The 19,749-nt window shown below is 38.6% G+C and overlaps 1 protein-coding gene across 1 annotated transcript in view; it reads left to right on the top strand.

Annotated features, from left to right (window-relative positions):
- Positions 1 to 19,532, top strand: part of LOC133061463 (hepatitis A virus cellular receptor 1-like) — a 33,757-nt gene extending 14,225 nt beyond the window's left edge. Inside the window, exons 4-12 of the mRNA XM_061149472.1 lie at positions 352 to 492; positions 1,414 to 1,468; positions 3,557 to 3,889; positions 6,363 to 6,809; positions 7,857 to 7,952; positions 11,054 to 11,109; positions 15,560 to 15,674; positions 16,559 to 16,595; positions 19,179 to 19,532. Coding sequence (XP_061005455.1) covers positions 1,426 to 1,468; positions 3,557 to 3,889; positions 6,363 to 6,809; positions 7,857 to 7,952; positions 11,054 to 11,109; positions 15,560 to 15,674; positions 16,559 to 16,595; positions 19,179 to 19,281 — 1,230 coding nt within the window. The 5' untranslated portion in view covers positions 352 to 492; positions 1,414 to 1,425 and the 3' untranslated portion in view covers positions 19,282 to 19,532. The remainder of the gene's footprint in view (positions 1 to 351; positions 493 to 1,413; positions 1,469 to 3,556; positions 3,890 to 6,362; positions 6,810 to 7,856; positions 7,953 to 11,053; positions 11,110 to 15,559; positions 15,675 to 16,558; positions 16,596 to 19,178) is intronic.
- The last annotated feature ends 217 nt before the right edge of the window (positions 19,533 to 19,749 follow it).

Here is a 19,749-nt window from a genome sequence, read left to right as displayed (position 1 = left end):
CACTAGGGGGTTAGGCTGGATGCCTTGTGAACAATACAAGTATTTCATTACCTTTAAGACAGTGATTTGTACAGGACAGATTGAGTCAGATGAGCTGGTAATATACTGGATCACACCTAATTGAAACTCTTGGCCTGAATATTTACTTATGATCCTAGTGCTGCTACTAGCTATGTTACTTGCATTTGGCCTATTTTACAAGATTGTGATTTCTTGCATTACTAAATGTGTGACTAAGTCTCTGATAAAAATGATGACTAGGCAGCTTGGATATATATATTTATTTAAGAGCTACACATGTGAACATTTATTTATGAACTCAAGATTGTTATAGTGTAGCTCTACATACAGGAAGAAGCAACACGGGATTCTGCTTGGACCGAAACAGATTTGAAAGACATGTGGTCCGAAGACTTTTGTCTACTCTTAGCAGTGCCTAGTCCAGTAATACCACACTGAAGATCATCAGAATACTGGCCTGACTGAGAAAAGGTATTCTCTGCACTATGGGATAGAGTGGCCATGAACTGCTTCCTAAATCATGGTTGAATTTATGACCATGAGGGGGCACTGGCAGCTAAGGAGTGTCTCTAGCCATCTGGTTCTGTAAGAATTAAGTCACTAGCCCCTGTAGTCACTGATACTCCATATATCCTGAAAGGAATTCAGTGCAGTGATCCAAAAAGAAGTCCTCTGTGCTCTGGGAAAACTGGTAAAACAAGCCTTCAGATAGTTAGATGTTTGCAGGAGAAAATTTTTATGAATCCAAGTTTCATCTTCCTGTACTTAGAAAAATGCTAAAGGCATTAATTGAGGTATTTGTTTCTTGTACCTAATGGCAACCTTCTACTGAGATGTTTGATTGTTCTCCAAAATCACTTATAAGCTTATCTCTCCACCCCTCTTGGGCGTGGTTCCTCAGAGCTATCTGAGAGGCAGTCTCCTGAGCCATAAGTGAAACTCACAACTCTGAGTTCTTGGCTCAGTGGACATTTGATCATTTGACTAAGGCTGGGGACTAGCCATTGTGACCACAAGGGAAGAAGTATCCTCCTCTCGCCAGAAAGCCAGGTGACTCATCTTCAAGGCTAAGGATAAGTTTAGCTTTGCCATGGGAAATCTGGGCTTTGCTCTGGTGTCCCTGCTGAGCCTTCCTCTCCTTTCCTTTGTGTTTGCTCCCTTGTCTCCTCTCCCTTGTCTCTTGCCTGTCTGTTGGAAGGGGCAGAGCTCTCAGTCACCTGGAGCAGACAGAGAGCGGAAGCATTTGCAAGTGTGGTCTTGCTTTCAGCAGGCAGGCTTATGGGATTCACCCTGTAAGGGTGAAAGGAGAAGCTGCCATCTGAGAATTAAGACTTGTTCTGATCCCATCTGATTGAGGGCCACACCAAGCAGTCTGCTTTCTCTTTCCTTCAGGCCAATAGCATCATGCATCCTTGGGTAGCCATCCTGGGCCTCCTACTCCTGCCAGGTAAGTGAGTAAGTGGATTGTGCTCTGGAACCCCAAGGATGTAGGGGGTGGTGTAGGGGGTGTGTGGGTGTGGTGGAGGAAGGTAGATGTTAACACCTAGGGCTTTGTCAAAGGTAATGGGATCCACTAGTGAGCAAAGAACCAAGCTGAAAACTTAAGCCAAAGAAATTGCTTAATGCTAAGAATTTAAAAATCTATGGGTAGGTGAATAAGGCATGCTGCAGTACAGTACAGCTTATGTTGCCATTTGTGTTTAAATTAAAAAAAAGCGTAGGTAGATGGTTGTGTATGCACGAACTACTCAAGTATATTTAAGAAAGTGTAACTCTGGACGAGGGTAGGAAGATGAAATGGGGATGGGTGGGAAGAAGACGAGTCCTTTATTGTACCTTTTGTACTTTTTGATTTTTTTAACCATGTGTAACTGTTTCTTTTAAAAAAAAAATGATATTTTAACTTCCCTGGATTTCCAGTGGTTAAAACTTTGTGTTTCCAATGCAGGAAGCACGAGTTCTATCCCTGGTGGGGGAACTAAGATCCCCCATGCAGTGCCGTGTGGCCAAAAAATTTTTTTTAATGAATAAAAAAAAATTTAATTTTTAATAAAAACAATTATTTATCTCATATCTTAACATATTGTGAGATAGGGGAAATTTTTAGGAATAAACATAATCATTAAAAAAAATCTCTAGAGGTAGGAATATGAGGAAAAGTACATTTTAAAATTATATTCTGCAACAAATTTCTATAATCAGCATAAATTACCTTTACAATTCAAAAATGATATTAAGCAAAATTAAATATAATCAGAATTACGGTAATGAAAACTAGACTTATTTTATATAACAATGAATGTTTTATTCCCAGAACATTTTCCAGACTTGCAATCCAGTTCTAACTATGACTGGTTGTTGAATCTCAGATTTCTTTTAAGGACCACTCAGACTTCATTTGGCAATACGGTTTTTTAAACCTCTACTGCAGGAGAGAGTTTTCCTGCCTGTTTGTGTTTAAGAGGTAAAGTTTACTGTTTGAATGAATATTGTCCAATTGTTTGATTTCCCCTGGCTAACTGGACAGTGCTCCATTGCAGGACAGTCATCAACTCACAAGAAGGGATCCCAGCCTGAATGTTTTTTAATCATCCTAAATCCCATGCTGGGCTTCCCAGGTGGCTCAGTGGTAAAGAATCCACCTACCAATGCAGGAGACATGGGCTTGATCCCAGAGTCAGGAAGATCCCCTGGAGAAGGAAATGGCAACCCACTCCAGTATTCTTGCCTGGGAAATTCCATGAACAGAGCAGGCTGGCGGGCTACAGCCCATGGGGTTGCAAAGAGTCCAATACAAATTAGCAGCTAAACAAAGCCAAAAAAAAAAGCCCATTATAAGCCTCCATTCCTTCTGAGAGTATTATAAACCCTTTTTCTCTAAAAACTGATTTCTAAAGAATTTACTCGGCTTCTGCCTTCTAGCCAATGATGCTGTAAGTAGAATATTCGCTGTTTTTTCTTTAACTTAGAGAAGATTTGTGAGGTGAAGTTTTTTGCATAGCCATTTAAAAAATTGCAATGAAATTGAAAATCAAAATTTTAAAAGCTACACAGTTTTTAAATCAGATTTCAACTGAGACTGTGATTGAATCTAGGGGAGAGGAAAAGCCACTTGTATGTATTAACATTTACTAAGCAGATACCTATCAAACACAGGATGAAATGCATACACACCGATGCATTACCGGAGTGTTGTTTGTTTCACACCTTTTGGAGAGGAATTGCAATCATATTCACCAAAAGACTGAACATATTTCTGCCCTTTATCCTGATACTTTCTCTCATAAATCTGTCCTATTAGGAAGTAATCCTGAGTACAGAAAAATATTTACATGACATTTCATCCTCAAATATATCTGGTTAATAATAATACTGCTAAAGAATATGTTTACAAGAAAAATGCATATATTAAATTCAAAAACTCAAAATATGGTTAGATAATTTCAAACCACATAAGCTATATAAAGAACAAAATGAAAGTAAAATTAAAGTTAAAATTTTAAGACCGCATGCTCTGGTGTCTCTTTATTTACAGATGGTGTAACCTCTTACCACCGAGTGACTGGAGTGGCGGGTCAGTCTGTCACTCTACCCTGCTACTATAATGGTGAAGTCACAAGCATGTGCTGGGGCCGAGGGGCATGTCCTTGGCTTAATTGCGGAACTAACATCATCTGGACTGATGGCTACAGAGTCACCTATCGGAGGGATGGACGTTACCAGCTAAATGGACATATTGGTGGAAGAGATGTGTCTTTGACCATAAACAATGCTGCCCTGTCTGACAGTGGCTTGTATTGTTGCCGAATTGAGGTGAGAGGGTGGTTCAATGACATAAAAACCACCCTGGAGTTGAGGGTAAATCCAGGTGAGCTTATCTTCCTACTTCTTTGATCACTTCCTGTGGGTTTCCAGAGATAAGAGCTTTTCTGTCTGATATTAACTTTCTTTCCCTTTAGTAGGGAAAGAAAAGTTGCCTATGATGTTGTTTTCTAATAACTCTTCAACTGAATATCCTGTATTTGTGTAGAGTGAAGTGTTAAGACTATCTTGTATTTGTATAGAGTGAAGTGTTGAGTAACCTTGATTCAAGACCAATGGCTAGAGGATCTTCCCAGTCAGCTAACTGTTCTTGAAGCAGTGCTTCAGGAATAGTAGTTGGTTCATGAAAAAGCATTCACTGTTCCGCACTGAGATATAGTGAGTATTTTTATGGAGCTGAATTTCTTCTTCTTGAAAATCTGACCTTTTCTCTGAGGTCATTTCTTCAGAGAATTTTCAAATGTTCTTTGTTAAGAGTTTAAGACTCAGAGAGAGTTTCACACATACCAAACAGGTAATATAAGGTCCTGTCAAATAGATGTATCATTTGGTTTTGACAATTGTCAATGTGATTTTGTGGCATATACATTGAAAGAGCCTGTATAGTTTCATCCCCTTCCTCTGCCCTTGGATTTTCTGAAGCAGAAATCACACCATATCATGACTAAGCTGGTAAGAATCAGCCTGCAAAGCGGGAGACCTGGGTTCGATCCCTGAGTTGGAGAGATCTCCTAGAGAAGGGAGTGGCTACCCACTGCAGCATTATGGCCTGGAGAATCCCATGAACTGTATAGTCCATGGAGTCACAAAGAGTTGCACCCAACTGTGTGACTCACTTTCACTCACATCATATCACTAAATGGCTTGTTTAAAAATTAAAATCGCCCTATTGCCATATGAGAATATTTTCATCTCACGAGCTGTTCACTTTTGGCTTTTAAGAATTTTGTGAAATGCAAAATCTGGGAAATTTATGTTTTTCTATGTTGATGTAGACATTTTAATTTTTTACCACTTGGTGAATAGAGCAGGTTCAAAGGATTTCCTGGTTTCTGGTGCTCTTTTATAGTAAGCATTCTCCCACTAAAGTTTCTAATGAAAATAGAACTCAATACTCAGAGCCTTTATAAGCTAGTTCTCTTTTTTAATTTAAATGAAATTGATATTTCAACTTCATAATTTTTCCTAACTTCATCAAGGACACTTAGGTTATTTGATGAAGGCAAGTAAAAGAAGGTCAATTCTGATGCAGAAAATAGCTGACTCTGGGGAAACATCTTGGAGTCAATTTCAGACAGCCAAAAGAATCTGGGGCTATACACATGTGGCAGAAAGCTGTGTATGGAGAAGAGATTATTTTTGGAGTTGTGAAATTATATGAATGGTCTGGCGGAAGAAAGAAATTAATAGGGGACATTTATAGTGCTTATAAATTCTTTAATAGATGAATATTTGCAAATTTACTGCTGTGTCCAGTCGAAACGATTTCATAACTGAGCCAAAATGACTCTCTGCCTCCAATCCAATACTTTACTTAAGTTTTCTTGCACTTTTCACAGAGTGCGCTTACTTTCAACCTCTCCTAGGCCTCTTCCTCAGCAGCTTTTCCTAGCCTTAGTTTCCTACCTTCTTGCTTAGGAAATATTTACTCCTGAGCAAGACACGTTAGTGAAACAAACTGATTAAATTTCCTCCTTGTTATACTCCTTTGATCAGGTTTTTTTCTTGCTTCTTTTTTTTTTTTTTTTTTTTGCTTTCATTTCAAACTGAAGGGAGAGGATGGAGACTGCACTGTTCTTCAAAATCTTTAACTACACTATTAGACCCAGGTCAGCAAACAGTAGTCATAGGACCAGATCAGATTATAAAATAAGCTCACCAACATTTTTTTTTAAATAAATAAAGTTTTATGAGAACACAGCCCCATCCATTCATGTATATACGATCTATGACTGTTTTCAGGGCTTCCCAGGTGGCAAATGGCATCTGTGTTATCCAGCATATGTTAATGATGTGGATTAATCCACATTTAGGATGCAGATATTTTGGGAGGGTACCCTTAGAACTGACAGAAGCAAATACTATTTACTTGGTCAATATTCTGGTCCTTGAGAACTACTATTGGGTTCTAGTCATGTACTGCTGAGTGGACAAAGATAGCTTCATGCTCTAGACACTTTTTCTCTCCCTTACAGATGTTTATGAAGATATGTAAATCTGATATGTATGACTAGTCTTTACAAAGTGCTTCAACACAAATCCCATGTGTCATTTTTTAATATCAACACCTCCCACAATATCATCCTTTAAATGCAGCTGTTGCCTTGCTGTGACTACATCTTCACCCCCTCCTCAGTCACAGGTTCTAGTTGACCAATGACTAGAACTTGGAGTTCATGGGAGATAAGTGCTGAGTTCTACCTGGGGACAGTCTCCTTGGTTGTGTTGGTGCACAGGCCCAGCACGAGTCTCTTGTTTCATGCTGCTTGATGAATCCATGCTTTCATGTTGATTTCTAGCTCCACCTACAACAACCACCACCACCACTACTACTACTACAACAACCACCACCACTACGACTCCAAGAACCACCACAACCACCACCACTACTCCAAGAACAACCACAACCACCACCACTACTCCAAGAACCACCACAACCACCACCACTACTCCAAGAACAACCACCACTACAAGAAAGACAACCATCACTACTACTCCAAGAACGACTACCACTATTCCAACAACCACCACTACTACCCCCCAAACAACAACCACCACAACTTCAACAACCAGCACCACCACTACTCCAACCACAGTGGTCACCACTGCTCCAACAACCACCACCATTGCTATGCCGTCAACAATCAACACCACCACTCCAAACCTGACGGTCACCACTGCTCCAGTGACAGCGAGGTCCTCTACTTCTCTTCCAGTGCCAGCACCCACAAGGGACCTCCAGCCAGGTAAGCAAAAGTACTTCTAAGTGCAAGAGTTTTTAAAGGAGAGGATATACTACATCCAGGGCACTATGTTAAGGCAGATGTACAATCTAGGGTAAGGATTCTTAACAGGTTTCCAAACCTGGCTTCACAGAATCTGTGAACCACTTGTACCCTCTTATATTCATCTTTTGTATCTTTAAGCATCTTCAGAGTGAGAGGGATCTGTGGGTTTTATTAGATTCTCAAAGGAATCATTAATAGCAAAAAAAAAAAAAAAAAAAAAGCCAGACCACTGGTCATGGACATCTACAAAGGATGGTGCATCCAGCCCAGTTTAACATAGAATTATGAGGAAAAAATAAGGGTGCCAGAGCAGGGCCAAGTGAATCAGATTCTGTCTTACAAGGAGCTCTGAATAGAAAACAGTTAATCCATTTTGAAGCCTAACCCAACACTTGAGGATAAGATTTCAGTGAAGTTAATGCTTACTCTGTTTCCTGTGTCAGGAAACATGCTAACTGCTTTATAAGTATTAAGCTCCTTAATTCTTATGACAACCCCAGGACTGATGCTAAAGCTGAAGCTCCAATAATTTGGCCACCTTATGCGAACAGCTGACTCATTGGAAAAGACCCCGATGCTGGGAAAGTTTGAAGGCAAAAGGAGAAGAGGGTGGCAGAGAATGAGATGGTTAGACAGTATTGCTGCTCAATGGACATGAGTTTGAGCAAACTCCAGGAGACAGAGAAGGACAGGGAAGCATGGCATGCTACAGTCATGTGGTTGCAAAGAGTCGGACATGACTTAACAACTGAACAACAAAAGATGTGTAAAAAGTGAAATAATTAATTCTGTTGTTAAGCTCTCAGATCATTATCTAGATCAGATTTATTCACGATAATGAAATGCCTACATAGCAGGGTCATACGTCAAGGGCATCTATTAATATATTTCTAAGAAAGAGTCAAAGGGTAATTTCTGATTTAGTTCTGTTTGTTATTTCTGCTGGGGGTGTAAATTTTCCTCCACCAGTTGAACACTATTTTTCCGTTCTTGTCATTCCTATAGCTTCTTTATCTTCTCCAACTCAGACAGCAGAAACCCAGCCTACTACCGTGTATGAAACAAACATAACCAGCTCACCATGGCACTCTTGTTCAACAGGTAACTTCAGTTTCTTTCCTGAACACCTGGGAGCTTTCAAATTTTGATAAGTATTAGCACATTGTTAAGAGCACATATTCTGAAATAAGAGAAGCGTGACGTCAATGCCATATGACTATTCCACTCAGCTATGCAACTTAAACAAATATCTTATTACCCTCTTTGAATCTGGTTTTATCCTTTGGAAAATGGATGGAATATCACTTATTCTTACAAGCATTATTTGAGATAAAGATCTTGGGACACAGTTACAGGGTAAGTGATAGAGTGGCCATTATGACTGTTACTTAGAATGTCTGGAAATATGTACATTTGAGTGACATAGGCAGCTTGTATGATTTGGGACCATCTACATACATATCCACATTTTTCTAATTAAAATGAATCAGCCTTGCCTTTAAACTTATTTCTAGGCATACTTCCCTGGACAGAGCCTTAAAACAATTAAATCCTAACTAGTCCAGACCAAACTGGTCATGTGTTTATGTTTCCTCTAAGCCCCAGAAACTACACAGAGCCAGGAGTCTCCCCCGCTGCCTTGTTGAGCTTTCATTTCACATGGACACTTTGCGTTGGGTTGAAGACATGGACACCAGAACCAAAGAGGCAGGTCCCACTAGGATTGTGCTATTCCACTCCAAAAGTCTCCCAGTTCTCCCTTGTTTTGGAAAGTCCATATTCTTTTGAAATGTAAGATTAGTCTGTTTTTCCTATAATGGAGAAAGATGATATTGAATTGTCATCTTTTCCAGCTAACTCTGTTACCCATGGTGGCATATTTAGAGAGTGCCACATGTGACCCCTTTGTAATGCAGAAGTGGCTTATTTGTCCATGTGCCTGTGAAACATCCAAACAAAGTCAGACTTTGTGAGACCTGTGGGTATGACTCATTATGCTCAGGAGTTGCTAATCTGTAGCAAACACCCAGGGTGGCCATCTTTGCAAATCAGTCAAGGAAGCTCTTAATTGAAAATGGACATGCAGCAGGACTCAGAGAGGGACCGATTTAATTGGGATTAGCTAATAGTGACATTTGATTTTGAAAGTGGAATCCTTGGTGTGAACTGTTTCTGGGCACAAAAACAAAGAGAAAGCAGATAAAAATACATGTTAGAGCAGGTGGAGCAACCGTACCCCACTCTTTTATGCTAAGAGGAAGAACAAAGTAGGAAATGGGAAATTGTTCTCTAAAATATGTCACTAAAATCTGGTCAAGGTAGACTTGCCAGCATGAAACAGGCATTGGAGCAGCTGTGTCCCCACAACTTCTGTGACTGCTGCTGTCCTGGAAGCATCACTGAGGCCCTTCAGCCAAATCCTCACAGTGTCCAAGTGGTAGTTCAGTGGGTTAAAGCCTCACAAAGCAAAGAATGTTAGTCCAGAAGGAGTTTTGGTTTCATATGGCCTGCAGCTACCTTTTCAGATGCATGTGCCAGCAAACTGTTGTATAGTATCTTATTTAATTATCTCAGGCAGGTTTATTTCTTGCTATTGTTAGACTGACGAGGACATTTAGTTCTACTTTGGAGACAAACAGCTTCCAATTCAACTATCCGCCCATGGGCAGTTTCAAGCTGCATGCCCATGGACAAGTTGTTTCATTCCTCACTACATGTTTGTAAGGAATGAAGGACATGATATTTGGAAAATCCATTGCATGGTGTCCCTTCCCCATTGCTCCTATTGTTATATAGCAACGTAATTGTGATACCTGATATTTGTTTAACATGTGTTAAGCACCTTACATGCATCATCTAATATGACAACTTTATGAGACAGGTGCTATCAACAGCTTGTAGTTCAAGGTTACCCCAGCTCAAAATATAAATACATACATTTACATGCATATGTATATAATGTGTATGTAAAGGATATTGATCAAGGTCACATTGGTAAGCGACATGTCAGTACTGAAGTCAAGTTTTATCTGACTCAAGTCCTTGCTATTTTTTTTTTACAACATCACTCATTCTATAGCTTAAGGATTTAAGGTTATAACATAAATCATACCCACAGACTAGACTGTAGGTACTGTCTTTATCTCTTGAAGAAGTAGTGTTGGAATGTTTCAATTGTAGATACAGTAATGTAAAGTTTGAGAACTTAGGGGGATGTAGTTAGTTCATTTTCACTACCATTAGAAAATGATGGTATTATAACTCTGTCAGTAGTATGGGAATCTCTGAGACCTGCAGTATTTTCATTGAATGGGAATATAATGAGTGCGGTGGTTATGAGCTGAGGCTCTTGTCTTTTAGTCGAGTTGGAAACTTCAACCATTTCAGCACCTCATCTAAAATTTTGGATTAAGAAAATTGGTATAGGGATGTAAAGTGCTTGTATATAATAGATACTCAGTAAAGAGAGAATTCTGTATTAGACCTATAGTTGCTTAGAAGGGCCAACAGTATATGTTCTGTGTGACAAAAGAGATATTTCAAAACACTATTAAAATTTGGACATTCAAAACTTGAAGAAATAATATCCTTTTATATTGGGATTTTAGGTATACTGGTGTTGGGAGTGATGTAACATATTTTCTAAAGCAGATTTGGATCAGTGTCTGGGCACACAGGCATATAATGTAGGAGTTGGATGCCACCTGTTTGAGGTATCTTAGTGCATTTCACTCACATTTTGAGTGTAAAACCAATGTAATGTTCATTCTGAACAGAGTGGTTCTGCTCTTTGGATGTGTAATGACTTCTGAGCACTCACTGGAAGTTTCTGAGCTGCCATGAATATTTTGATTATTTATCTGTAATTGGTAATTTTTAACCTAGTTCTGAGAATGGGTTACTCTGACTTGTCTAAAATTTCAGTAAACTTTCTGTGAGCATGCATTTTTTTTCCCATAGGGAGAAAAAAAAGGGTTCATTTTCAAAGTGTCCATGACAAAATGGTTAAGAAGCACATCCTTACTACTTAAATTAATAGATGTTACTAACTTGGTTTTAGTCTTGGGATGCCTACAGCATTAGGCCATATGATTATTCAACTTCCCCTTCATTACCAGAAGGCAGTGTGAAAATATTTGGTACTTGCAGGGAAGTTCAATATCTTTTTGTAATTCCTTTTAATTTTCTTTCATGTTGAGCAGATGGAAATGGCACTGTAACACAGTCTCCAGATCCCCATTGGCATAACAATCAACCTGTAAGTATATTCCTTCCTATTTTATTAGCCTGATTCACTTATATGTCTCTTCTGGAATAAAGTTACATTTAGAGATTATTATTGTCAGATTAGTCCACAGATTGATTTTTTCTAATTTAAAAAATAAAGGAAGAAAATAATTTGACTCTTCAATAGGGATACTTTAATTAATTTTAAAACTCTATATAGATGCACTAGTTTGTTAGAAATACCTGAAAAGTGATATTTTACTCTACACACACATATACACCCATGACAGAGTTTCTCCTGACAAGAAAATAAGAAAAAAGGAGTGAATTATTTCAGGCATAGTGTATCAACATTCAGTTCAGTTCAGTTCAGTCACTCAGTTGTCCGACTCTTTTCGACCCCATGAATCGCAGCACGCCAGGCTTCCCTGTCCATCACCAACTCCCAGAGTTTACTCAAACTCATGTCCATCGAGTCGGTGATGCCATCCAGCCATCTCATCTTCTGTCGGCCCCTTCTCCTCCTGCCCCCAATTCCTCTCAGCATCAGGGTCTTTTTGAATGAGTCAACTCTTCACATGAGGTGGCCAAAGTACTGGAGTTTCAGCTTCAACATCATCCTTCCAATGAAAACCCAAGACTGATCTCTTTAGGATGGACTGGTTGGATCTCCTTGCAGTCCAAGGGACTCTCAAGAGTCTTCTCCAACACCACAGTTCAAAATCATCAATTTTTTGGCGCTCAGCTTTCTTCACAGTCCAACTCTCACATCCATACCTGACCACTGGAAAAACCATAGCCTTGACTAGATGGACCTTTGTTGGAAATGTAATGTCTCTGCTTTTTAATATGCTATCTAGCTTGGTCATAACTTTCCTTCCAAGGAGTAAGCGTCTTTTAATTTCATGGCTGCAATCACCATCTACAGTGATTTTGGAGCCCCCCCCAAATAAAGTCTGATACTGTTCCCACTGTTTCCCCATCTATTTCCCATGAAGTGATGGGGCCAGATGCCATGATCTTAGTTTTCTGAATGTTGAGCTTTAAACCAACTTTTTCACTCTCCTCTTTCACTTTCATTAAGACGCTTTTTAGTTCCTCCTCACTTCCTGCCATAAGGGTGGTGTCATGTGCATATCTGAGGTTATTGATATCTCTCCCAGCAATCTTGATTCCAGCTTGTGCTTATTCCAGCCCAGTGTTTCTCATGATGTACTCTGCATATAAGTTAAATAGCAGGGTGACAATAAACAGCCTTGACATACTCCTTTTCCTATTTGGAACCAGTCTGTTGTTCCGTGTCCAGCTCTAACTGTTGCTTCCTGACCTGCATATAGGTTTCTCAAGAGGCAGGTCAGGTGGTCTGGTATTCCCATCTCTTAAAGAATTTTCCACAGTTTATTGTGATCTACACATTCAAAGGCTTTCGCATAGTCAATAAAGCAGAAATAGATGTTTTTCTGGAACTCTCTTGCTTTTTTGATGATCCAGCGGATGTTGGCAATTTGATCTCTGGTTCCTCTGCCTTTTCTAAAACCAGCTTGAACATCTGGAAATTCATGGTTTACGTATTTGCTGAAGCCTGGCTTGGAGAATTTTGAGTATTACTTTACTAGTGTGTGAGATGAGTGCAATATACGGTAGTTTGAACATTTTTTGGCATTGCCTTTATTAGGGATTGGAATGAAAACTGACCTTTTCCAGTCAGCTATTTCAAATCCTGAAAGAAGATGCTGTGAAAGTGCCACACTCAATATGACAGAATATTTGGAAAACTCAGGAGTGTCCACAAGACTGAATTAACATTACACACCAGGAAAGACTTAGATCATTGTTAGAGAAATAATATGCCTTGAATTGATGTAGTGGCATTGGGGCCATCCCCACCAAAAATATGTCAATGAAAGTGTGATTCCTTAAATATAGGCCTCCTAATATCTTTTTCCAACCCATTTTTCCTCCTATAGAGAAATTTTGAGGCCACTGCTGAGTCTTTCTATATATAATCCTACCCATATGATGACATATTAAGGTCCTCAGGTCTTCAACAACTTTGTGATTCTATAATTTGTTCTCACACTTTTCCCGCAATTAGCTTGGGAAAAATCCAAGGGACTATAGTCTCATGATGTTCATCAAAGCCTCATCTTTGTGTGTAAGTTAGAAGAATTTATTAATGAGAGTTTTACTTTTGGCTCCCTTGGGTGAAACAACTTTCCTTTCACTATGTGCAAATAACTCTTAGAAGCAAAAAACTTGAACAGATTCAGGTATGAGAGTAATCTTGATTGCAAGTGGTGAGAAATAAGAGAAATTCAAGGTCAAGCAAAGTGGGGTTAATGTGACATCAAATGGCCTTATATTGCATAACTTAGTGACAAAGAGAACACTACCACATAAGAATGATATGAAAGATTAATCACTCTGATGAGATGCGTACTGATGAATCTGATGGATATGGGCTGAATTTGTTTGTGCTTGTTAAATAGCAGAACTGCCACCATGTAAATGTCCTGTCAGTCAGACTTATGCTAGTTTAAAAAAAAGAAACAAACACTCTGAATGATAAGATTGTTTTTGACCTCAGTTATCTGCAGGACAGGTATATTTAGTAGCAATTAATCTCTTCTATATAATATAAGCAGTATAGAAGCAAGTTCACAATAGGTGGTAGCCCAATCGGGGCGTTTTGTGTCTTGACCGTGAAGATATCAAGGTGTCTCCCAGGTATCTTGAAACCAAGCAGCATATATTTCCACCCAGTAGGTCAACTTCTTGAGCTGCATCGTAAGGAGAGAATGAACATATACATAAAGATGTATAAAATAAGATATACATTGCTGCTGTTTATTATCATGAAAATGTGACAAACAACCTAAACATTCCATAATAGGAGATTAATTACTTATCAATTAAGCATGCCCATTTATTGCCATTAACAATGTTGTCACTGCAGTGTACTTACTGCCATGAGAAGACAGTGTCAATTGTTAAATGAAAAAACTAAGTTTTCAAATAGGATTGGGACTTCCCTGACAGTCCAGTGATTAAGAGTCCATGCCGCCAATGAAGTAAGTACAGGTTCGATAGCTGATCAGGGAACTAAGATTCCCACAAGCTATGTAGCATTGCCAAAAGTGAAAAAAATATATATATATATATTTAGTATATATAGGTTACAGATACAAAATAAATGATGTATACACTGTAGTATACATTGAATACGGTAACTGTGTCTGTTAAGAAAAGTACTAGAAAGATAAAATTCTAGAAGTGTATGTAATGAAAAATGGTAATAGTAACTATTTCTGGATGTTGAAATTATGGTTGATTTTTGTTTTTCTTTCTTTATCCTGAGCTACATACTCTAAAATAATTTCCAGTTTTTATGCAACATAATATTTTTTAGAAAGCAAGCAAAGACTGCTTCCTGTAACCCTGTGTTCTTTCTAACTGCTTTACCTGCCACAAGTAAGGTGATAACACAGCTTTTCCCTCCCAAGGCACTGACTGTTTTCTGTTTAGGCAAGGACAGCTCAGAGGCTAGGTCACCCTCCTCTGTATTCCTCATAGTGTTTATCAGGAGGTACCTGAAGTACGTTTCCCAAAACCCTATTTAATCTGCATTTGACAGAAAAAGAGGTTTGGAGAGGCTAAATAACTTGCTAGGGTCACAGAGCAACTAAATAAAAGTTAATCTGGGATTCTGACTCCAGAGATTAAACTCTTATGCAGGAGGAGACTTGAGACTTAATCTTTTTCTCTGATTTTCCACTTCCTTTCTGTTAAAATACCTACCTGGTGGGACATCTTTAGAATTAGAATTAAGCTATGTAAAGGAGGTAGGCATGATGGCCTGGTAAGTTTTGTGTTTACTCTAGGACGTGATGATCCCTCACACTAGGAATTTTTTTCCCAGTTGCACAGCATTTTAATTGTTAAGCAGAGCCATGAATCTGAGCAGCCTTTCATGCCCATTTACAAAGACATAGAATCTTGAATTCTAGTTCAAAGAAGTGTTTTAATTAATGGCCAGTTTCAGGAACTGAACAAATAGCACCACCATGGCAACTTATATAGGGACCAAAATTGTTTTTTATTAGCATCATAAGAGGATTATTTATGAAAGGAGCTTATTATTTTTACAATATATATAAATTATAATAATAAAGCATACTCATTTGAAGAATACAGTTTGAGTTTAACAAATCTGTACCCTTCTCTAAATACCACCGCAAGTAAGATGTAAACATTTCCACCACCCCCAAATACAGTTTGAATTTTGTGTTGTCTTAGAATTTCATCCTAAGGCTACAACTTCACATCATTTATACCTTTACCCCTCATGATCCAGAACTAGCCAGGGGCCAATAAACAATAATGTGTTTGGTATATTATTTTCTGAAATGTTTTCTGCCTATAACTCTAACAAGATTGTTTAATTTTTCTGTTTTGTGTTTGATCTGCTGATGTTTCTGTAGCCTGCGGCGCTGGCACAAGAAACATGGATGAGCACCAACAAGGGAGTCTACATTGGAATCTCTGTTACTGTTTTGGCATTGTTGCTCATGTTTGTGGTTTTCTGGATTAGGAGAAGTAAGTCACCTCAGGACTGAAATATTGAGGAATATTCTTGAGCCCACAGGAGTATTCTTGAGCCAAATGCATGTAGCTGTACATTCCATGTGATATCAGTTTCATGTAACTTGCTTGGTTCTTACCTTGTTCTTTCCTTATTTTTCATTTATCTGAAATTTACTGTTCCATAAACATGATATTTAAATTATTCATAGGAGAAATTAAATATGGAGAAATAAGCACTGGTTGTGTAAAGCTGATTTTGGAAGTCAAAAACCACTGTAATAATACAAAATTTGTTCCGTCCCGTTTTGTTCTTTTCCAATTCCATCAATAACAAATTTTTAACCCTATGGGTTAAAACTGTTGATGGTTTTATAACACCCATTTAATAGAAGAAGCACAAGAGACATTTAGGAGGGTACATGATTTCAGTGCTAGGAGAAGAACAAAGGGTTTCAGATGACAGTCATCCAACACCTCCTGGTCTCCTTTCACTAGTTGTGTGTGTATGTGTGTGTAAAACCTGCCATCTATGAGAGAAGTGCAATATTCAGGGTTTTTTTCAGTGAAATATAATGGCATTAATGTAAGCTAGGGCATGTAGGTCAATACACTAAACCTACGAGTCACAAGATACTTTATACCAAGGGACTTACTTGGCTCCTGGAGATTCAAGAGAAGTTACCTGGAATTATCAGGTTAGGGTCCAGATTGATTTTTTTCTCTTTCTTTTTAAAAATTTTCTTTCTTGTAAATGCCATTTTTTTTTAGACTCTGAGAGCCGCACTGATCTTGCTCATATTAAAGTAATAATCGTAATAATATATTGGTTTGAAAAAAAATTCATGAACTCTTTGGCTTGCATGTTTAATTTTCTCTTCATTTCCCCTTCAATTTAGGATATTTTTGCCTGGGTAGCAAAGTGGAGCTACTACGGTAAGTTTGAAATGGTTTGTGTTAGTAATGCCTTTTGATGTTCTTACTCTAGTAAACATATGGAAAATTTCTCTGTCCCTCTCCTCTTTTCCTTCCGAGTTCTCCATTTTATACTCTGGATCCTGAAAAATCTAGTATATAGAACACCTCCATTGCTGTTCAACCTTCCAGTGATGATTTTAGCATCTCTATGGTGCTGCTGCTGCTGCTGCTGCTGCTAAGTCGCTTCAGTTGTGTCTGACTCTGTGCGACCCCATAGATGGCAGCCCACCAGGCTCCTCTGTCCCTGGGATCCTCCAGGCAAGGAGACAGGGTTCCAGGGTTGCCATTTCCTTCTCCAAGCATCTCTATATTTCCCTGGAATTGTGTCATAACTACTACAGAAATAACACCTCAAACCTTATCTCTTAGAGCACGTGAACTAAATTGCAGGTATTGTTTCAGGGATCATTTGAATGGGTTGTTTAGTTCAGTGCTTCGTTTATTGCATGTCTATTGAATCTATTATATTCAGAAAAGATGAGCAGAACAGACAGGAAACATATAAATGAATAAGCAGGGCCTTATAGAACTTCCAGAGAAATACCATGGGGAATACTGGAGCAGGGCAGTAGGCTATGTGAGTGAGCTCCAAAGAAGCAGAAGGCAGCTCTGCAAAAATCTGGAGGAAGACACCTCCAGGCTGAAGACCTGCGAAGGCAGGAGGTAGGGACATCCCTCCAGCTCCCCACGGTTCCCACCTCCCCTATTGTTCCGTAACCAGCCTGCTCTGTTCATTTACGTTAGCTGTCTGGCCTCACAGGCATTTCAATTTACAGTTTTTGCAAATTTACCGCTTCACCCAATAAAAAATTAAATCTTCTTTGTAACCATCCCTGGAGTCATTTTCCCAAACATCTGTAAAGATAGGAAACCACTACCTACTTCCAACCATATAAACTGCTTCATCTGGTCCATCTTGGGCCTTAAACTAAGTCTTTCTTTGATTCTGAATTCGTCCCTCTTTAACTGCCATCCATTATTCTTAGTTCTCTTTCATTGAATGTTTGTACCCAATCTTTCCTACATCTGAGTTAATCACATGAAGCAAGTAAGTAAGTAAAATCGCTCAGTCGTGTCCAACTCTTTGCGACCCCATGAATTGTATCCTACCAGGCTCCTCTGTTCATGGAATTTTCCAGGCAAGAGTACTGGAGTGGGTTGCCATTTCCTTCTTCAGGGGATCTTCCTGACCCACGGATCGAACCCAGGTCTCCAGCATTGCAGACAGACGCTTTACCGTCTGAGCCATCAGGGAGGCCCTAATCACATTAGGCAGTATACAAAATACGCCCTGAATAATCTCCAGCAATAGCAAGTGTTCCATAGACGCTGGATTTTATTACTGCAGACATGCCCTTCACAGTAATAAACCTGTGGCACAGGCAGTAGTATTATTCTCAGTTTACAAATTAAAAAACAGTTTTACAGATGTTTAGTGGCATCCAAGGTCACATCACACAGCAGGTCTCTTAGAGTCCAAAACCAGACTTTTAGGAGTTTTTGACTGTCAGCTTCCAAGAATGGAAAAAACATAAGTACACCCTACAAACAGAAAAGCATGAATGATAACATACTTTTAGTTGATTTTTGTTCTTTCAATGTTTACTTCTTTAAAGTTTCAGTTTTTAATCATCTAATCAGAAAAGAAAATATTTATTGTAGAAGATGCTGTATAATATAGAAAAGCAAACAAAACTGAAGCAAAAAGATATATTTCTTCATGATGTTATTTTTCGGGCAGCTATATCAGGTTGACTCATTTTGAGCTGCTGATACCTAAGCTGTTTCCACACATGTATGACTCATCTGTTTAAAGATCAGAGCTGAGTGAAGATTCAGTGCATTTCATATCATTTCTGGACAGGCTTAGGTAAAAAAATAGTGACTACAGACAACTTCTATAAAAGCATTGATATCAAAACTCCACAAATGACCTTTGTGTACACTTGATGTGTGAGTCTTCATGTTATAAAACTCACCTAACCCAGGGCTTTCTAATTTTGACTGTTAAGGCAGGCTGTGAGTTTTGATTCTGATCTAGAACACACTTAGGTGAAGCAATACTATTTTACTACATCTGATATGCTCTGATATTTTGTATACTTATATGTATTTATCTTAAATACAGGATACATAGTACTAAATAATATTTGCTACAGGGTCACAGTCCTCAGCTAGAAAAACATCAGCCAAACCATTTCCTGCCTATCTTTGAGACTGTGCATCCTGGTTTAGTACTTCAATTTGATGTGTGGTATTTGTCTTCTTGGATTATAAATTTTTCTGTTCTTTTGCACGAGTGTCTTGGAAGAGACCAGTGTGAGTTTTTTGAAACTGAAAGGTGTGACTTTCTATCTCCTTAGAAAAAATAATTTCCTGTAACTTCATATTCACAATTCTGGAACTTCTATTCATTTCATAGGATGTTTGAATGGGGCTCTGAGAAATGCACATACCCAGGCTTGAATGAACATAAACAAATATGCTGCTCATACTTAAGAAGTGATCTTCTTTTCTCTTACTCATGTTATTCTTTTACAGCGTGATTCCATTGAAAGATTCTCACATTGGAGCTTTGAAAAATGCAGCTCTGAAGCCTATCCAAGCAGAAGACAATGTCTACATTATTGATGACTATCACTAAGTCCTGGATCCAGATTCTAAGGTGTTATCCCTTGACTGTAGAAGACAGTGACCAGATACCGTGTCAGAGTCCGTTCAATCAGCTGCACAATTTTCCAGTCAGTTTCCCATGGCATTGCTATGAGTCAGGGACACTGGGTAGAGTGTTGCTAGCTCAACTGTGTAAAGTCAACCTCTGTCACAGAGTTCTAATTTTTTATACTAAATTGGCTCCAACTTTCTGATCATTGCAGAGGCCTTCAAAAGATTAAACATGCTTCTTAGAATTGTACGTTCTGTTTAGATCTCATGAATCTTTCCATCATGAATTCTGATTGGGAAGATAGAAAAACAAAAAAACTTCTACCTCAGTTACCAAGGCTGTCAAGAATATCTGAATTCAACTTAGAATCAGGACATGTAGTCTGGGACTTATAGAATGTAACGTGCAAGCATTTCATGATTGTCCATTTTTCTTTCTTTAAAATCC

Source organism: Dama dama, chromosome 9 (genome assembly GCF_033118175.1).
Source record: "Dama dama isolate Ldn47 chromosome 9, ASM3311817v1, whole genome shotgun sequence".
NCBI classification, from domain to species: Eukaryota; Metazoa; Chordata; class Mammalia; order Artiodactyla; family Cervidae; genus Dama; species Dama dama.
Note: the sequence above shows the minus strand (reverse complement) of the source record. Positions and strands in the feature narration are given on the sequence as shown.